Source organism: Vicia villosa, linkage group LG7, assembly GCF_029867415.1.
Source record: "Vicia villosa cultivar HV-30 ecotype Madison, WI linkage group LG7, Vvil1.0, whole genome shotgun sequence".
Lineage (NCBI taxonomy): Eukaryota > Viridiplantae > Streptophyta > Magnoliopsida > Fabales > Fabaceae > Vicia > Vicia villosa.
The window spans coordinates 112,039,522-112,045,217 of record NC_081186.1 but is presented as its reverse complement, the minus strand read 5'-3'; the positions used below and the strand labels follow the sequence as shown (position 1 = coordinate 112,045,217).

Below are 5,696 nucleotides of genomic sequence, written 5' to 3'. Positions count from 1 at the left end.
TATGTACAAAAGGGGCTTGGGACTTATACCTACATGGAGGCCCATGGTATATTTTATGAAACATGGTTGATTATTTTGTTAAAAGATGCGTCGTTTGAAGAACTGTTTGAAAGTTTGTTTTGACTGTTTTCTGTACAAAGAAAAACTGTAAAAAAGGAAAAAAGAGTGGGTCTTATACTCTCTAATATTCGAGAGGCCCCACTGTTTTGAAAAACAATGGATGATTTGAAAGTGAATTGATTACTGTTGTGAAAACAGTTGATTGAAAATGAAGTTGAATTGATGAAAACAGACAAGTAATTCGTTTCTACAGTTATGGAGTTTTAGGCTTACCTCGAAGAATGAGAAATTGAATTTCTGAGTTTGAGGTGTTACCTTGATCTTCAGATGTTAGGCATCCACACCGGCAGAAAAGAACGTCAGATAAGTTCACAACCTTCAGCATTCCATGATCATCCAGTAATTGTTTATGGAATCCTACAGCAAATGGAAAGACCAAACAAACAAACAAAGCCAGAGAACAACAGAGAAATAATCTCGAAGTCTCGGATGAAGTTAGAAAATTCAAGTGATGTGCAACAGTAATTAAATAGAAACTTAAATGATTAACTACACAAGATAATATGAAAATATCAAATTCAAATAAAAATTAATTCTAAAAGAAGATATTTTTGTGGTTTTTCATGAAAAGAGAAAATATTTAGAAACATAAACTTAAATATGCATCTAATATATTTTATTGTTTTTTTTGTAAGAATTAAAAAACATACTTATAAACACATGAAAATATTAAAAACATATTTTTTTTGTCATTTTTAATAAGGATTAGAAAAGTTAAACTATATCCTATATTAAAATAAAATACTAAGTCTTTTTATGAAATTCTTTAAAAGAAAATTAAAAGAAATAGTTAGAAGAACTAATAATTGGGCCAGGGGTGTAGCAAACCTGAAAGGGGGTGAGAGCCCAATTGCTGAAAGCTGAAAAATGAATTAAAGAAAAAAAAAGAAGAAGCTGGGCCGGACCGGGTCGGGTCAGATGGAACCCGGATCCATCCATGTTTCTTACAACAAGCTGGGTTTTGATTGGAACCCTAAACCAACACAAGAGGCAGCGCCTCTTTTCCTTGTTCACGAGAAAAGAATAGAAAACATAAACTTATCTCTTCCTCTCAATCGTTCTCCCTCTGTGTGAACAACAACAACAGAGATTCTCACTTGGTTCATCATCTCTCTCTCTCGCTGAGTTTTCTGTTCTTTACCGAACAAAAACAACAAACTTTCCTCCTTGGCTTCTTATTCATCTCGTGGTAACAACAACAACAACCGAAAGCTCTCTCTCAGTTCTCTTGTAAATCAACAATGGTTTTTTGTTGCAAACCTCACCAAGATTCGATAGATGAAGGTATGATTCTCACAATTTATGTTTCTTCATGTTTCTGGGTTTAGAACTCATATCACCATCAATAATCAAATTCGTTTTCTTTCTTTTGTTTATGATATAGCGATAGTAGCTTATGCACTCTCTGTTTTCGGTTTCAAAAAATTCGCAGGTACAACAATTAACAGCAGAACTGAGGTCGAAGGTGGAAACGACTTACCTGCGGCGATGAGGTGTTCGCCGGATTTTGTGTTTGAGGTATGTATCGACCTTTTTTGAGCTTCTGGAATCTACTGCAAATTTGTTGTTGTTACTGTTTTGATTCTGCACCTGTTGCAATTTGTTGTTATTGCTGAAATTTCGTTGCAAGTCTGAACAGTTTCTTTGTAAATTATTGTTATGGTGCTGAACCGAATTCTTGCTGCTGGCTGCAAGTTGTTATCGTTGCTTTGCTGAATTTTTGTGTTGAAATTGCTTGTTGTATGATTCTGAATTGCAGCTCTGTGAAATTGTTACATGTTGATCCTGCAACTTTGGATTAATTGTGAACCTTTGCTGTTGCTTATGCGTTTTTGTTTTGTTCACTTACAGCAACAAAAATTCAACCTTTGCTTGTTTTCAATTTTTCAGCTATGCACAAGAATAACATATTTGCAAGAATGATTTAAACAATAATATTTGAGTATGAGGATGAATACAACTTACCTACGGCGAGGAGGTGTTCGCCGGTTTGAGGTATGCCTTGAATTCTTTATTGTTACTAACAACCTTGAATTTGTTACTAACAATCTCTAACAACTTTGCTTGTTGTTGTAGGCTTTTGATGAAGGTGATGCCATAACACCTCTCTTTGAACTTGCTTCAAGACTTGAAGATGGACTTCAAGTTGGAACTCTCCACCAAGGTATGAAGAATTTCTTCTTCACTCTCTTCAAACCATGGAACTTTGTAACTAGGAATTCTCACTTCTCAAGTGGTTTTCTTTGGTTTGAAGAATTGCTTCTTCTTGCCAAGAAACTTGAAAACTGTGAGAGAAAAGAGAGAAGTGAGAAAGCTAGTAGTATAGTAGCTTTGGTGTGATTTGCAATGAAATGAGGCCTTCTATTTATAGAAAAAGTTAAGGGCATGTTTGGATGATAATAAACTTGATTGGCAAATTGTAATGATTGCAAGAATATTCTTCATGAGATATTTCTTATGCAAGTGGGAAAAAAAATCTCTCTTTGATCTCTTTTTTGTCTTGAAATTATTCTTTTGTTAAATACACCCCTTTTTGTCTTGAATTATTCTTTTGCTAAATTCACCCCTCTTATGTTTCTTTTTCATGTTGCATGAGGACTTTGAAGAAAGCATGAAGAAGCTTGAACTTGAAGGATGGAGATTTGAAGAATTCAAGAATTGCATTTGAAGTTTTATTTTTTTCTTTTCCTTGTAATTCCAACTTTGTATGAATGAAACTTTGTATTCTTGAAAATGAATGGAATTTTGTAATTCTTGAATTTTGGATAAAGTGCACTTGTAACGCATTCGTTCCATGTAAATGCTTGAATTTCTTTTAGAACTTGAATGAAATTGTTATTCAAGCATGAAGCTTTGAATTATTCTTGAATGACCTTGAATGGAATTTGAATTCCTTTTGAATAGAAAATGATAGGAAATCCTTTGAATTTTAGGCCTTGAAACATGTTCTTGCCATCATGGATCTTTGAAATAACATTGAACTTGAAATTCTTGAATTCATGGTCTTAGAACCATACTTGAAGCAATTCTTTCAAAATGAACTCAAAATGGATAATGTCTTCTCCTTTTTTGCAAACCTTGAAGAAATCCTTATGGATAATTTTGAATTTTTTTCTAAATTCCAAGCAATCCATATGAAACACTTTCTTTCATCAATGACAAATCCACATGCCAATTCTTTGAACAAATTCCAAACTAATCTCTTGAATCGCACAAATTGAAAATGGCACACTTCAAATGAACACAAATTGATGACTATGGATCTTGAATTGAGACACAATTTCCATTGGATATTGTCATAGGGATTATTTGAAGATGATTGAAACCTTTGATTGACTTCCTGGGGATTTTTAGGGTTTCCCAAATGTGATCCCTGATTTCGGTCCCTAATAGTTCAAAACCCTAATCTGATGATTTGCAATTTCACTGTTGATCAATCCTTGTGTAGGAGATGTCTTGAGCCAATGGATTATGTAAAAATGATGCACTTGGGGTCTTGAGGTCATGTCCCAAGTCATTAGATCAAATTCTGAGCAAAAATCAGGAGTATGCTATCTTCAGTCAAAACCCTAACTTGGTTGGTTCAGAGTCTTTGAGCTTGTTGAAATGAATCTCTGAGGACCAAATGTTGATTGTTGATGAAGATGATTCATTTGAAATGAAGGGAGAACAAAACCCTAATTGATTGTTACTTGTACTGATGAGTGATTTCCTGATCAAATCCTGCTGAGTCACAAGTAACAAACACAGGCTATGCAATTTGTTAGAGATGCAAATGATGCATATGCAATGATATGAGGTGGTATCTTAGGTCAAAAATTGGGGTATGACAGATGCCCCTATTTAAGTTTCTTCAACCTGAGACATGAAGATTGAAAATCTTCGTTTTGATAGGGTGGAAGAGACTTAAATATCAGAAGACGCGAATTTTGGACCTAAGATACCAAAATTGCGAATGATGCAAGGATATCTTTACCGAGGGATATCAAGAACTGACTTCACTGAGGACAAGAGATTGGGAAGGATGTCTCAGTCCGTTTTAGAAAGAGAATCCTTTTTTTCTTCTTTTCGGGAAAGCAAGTGTATGCTTCACCGGGGAATGATAGCTTTGTAAGAAAAGCTTACCTATCGACATTATCGACTATCAGCTTGGGGATAGACTTGTTTAATAATGCGAAGGTGGAAGGTGTGAAACCGTATTACCGACTATCAGCATGGTGATAGACTTGACAAGGTAAAAAGAGTTTCAAAGGTTCGGTTAATATTACCGACTATCAGCCTTGTGATAGACATGTTGAATAACATAACCAGAACAAAAGGATTACCGACTACCAGCCTCGTGATAGTGGTTTTGAAGACATGATCAATTATCAGCCGAGTGATAAAATGATTCTGGAGACTTTGCTAGGGAAATTACTGGTTATTCAGCCTTGTGAACAGTAATAAGGCCCTGATTGTCAAATGGTCTTCATGATTGATTTCCTAGAGAGGAAAAATCTTTTGGAAGAGACATAAGCTGCTCAGATGATGAGGCTATTGCTTATGGTCTATTTTTCACGACTCTGTTTGAGGAATCGGAATTTGAATCTTTGGTAAAGACAAGGTTCTAACCAAGAATGAATTGGAAAGAAAAGTCAAACAAGACTTTGTACCCATGAGGAATGAACTCGAATGGGGATTTTCTCCTTTGTTTTGAGAGGAGAAACTAAAGCAACCTTCTTCCACGAGGAATGATCTCAGTGGGGAACTGGAGAAAGAAAGGATGTTATTTCTGCTTATGGGTGACAACCTACTGGAGAGATGACACGCCCATACTTGTTTCTTTTTTCTTTTCTTTCTTCTTTTTTCTTTCTCTTCCTTTTTCTTTTTTTTTTTGGGATAGATATATCCTGAACAAGTGATTATTGAAGCAAACATTGAAAAATGCAAGAATGCATAGATGATGCAAATATGTATGAATGATGAATGTCATGAATGTAGCATGCATGCTGACGAAACTGACAGACAATGAAGTATATACTGGAGAAGGACCAACGTCGCAATACAACCAGATACTTGGCAAATGTTCTTCAACACGGTGTAGATAACATAGGTGATGAATGGTGTTGCGTGCTTTAAACTTCTCTGGGGAAGATGAGCATCTTTTCTTATTGAGATGGAAGAACCTTTTCACTGGAGATAGAAAATCTTCGTTACTGGGGATAAAAGACCTTCTTCACTGGGGATAGAAGAGCTTCTTCATTGGGGATAGAAGAGCTTCTTCACTGGGGATAGAAGAGCTTCTTTACCTCGAGGGATAATTGCTTCATGAATTCTTTTCTGGGACAAGAATACCGCTGTCTCAACAATTTTTCAGGGAGAATCCTTTTGTTCATCTTATGGAGACGACTGCTGATGTTCCTTCCGTTGTTCACAACTCAAAGGAAAATTTCGCTTTTATTTTGAAAAAGAAAAGTGAAGTAAATTCATTTAAAACTGATTTTTTCTTTTTTTGTTTCAAAAGTGAATAACACAATTAAAGCGTCATTTTGCAAGCTGAAAGAAATTAAAGATTGCAAACAAATGGGCACAAGGCT

The 5,696-nt window shown here is 35.2% G+C and overlaps 1 protein-coding gene across 1 annotated transcript; it reads left to right on the top strand.

Annotated features, from left to right (window-relative positions):
• Nucleotides 1-2,003: 2,003 nt before the first annotated feature.
• LOC131618296 (uncharacterized) lies at nucleotides 2,004-2,890 on the top strand. Its single transcript, XM_058889549.1, has 2 exons — nucleotides 2,004-2,115; nucleotides 2,197-2,890. The coding sequence occupies exons 1-2, from the start codon at nucleotides 2,065-2,067 to the stop codon at nucleotides 2,458-2,460; spliced, it is 315 nt and encodes a 104-aa protein (XP_058745532.1). The 5' UTR covers nucleotides 2,004-2,064; the 3' UTR covers nucleotides 2,461-2,890.
• Nucleotides 2,891-5,696: the final 2,806 nt, after the last annotated feature.

What these genes read in the sequence shown, in the direction of transcription:
- LOC131618296 (XM_058889549.1), top strand. Translation starts at nt 2,065, where the DNA reads ATGAGGATGAATACAACTTACCTACGGCGAGGAGGTGTTCGCCGGTTT. An exon ending in GAGGTGTTCGCCGGTTTGAG is followed by an intron (nt 2,116 to 2,196) that starts GTATGCCTTGAA and finishes TTGTTGTTGTAG; the next exon opens with GCTTTTGATGAAGGTGATGC.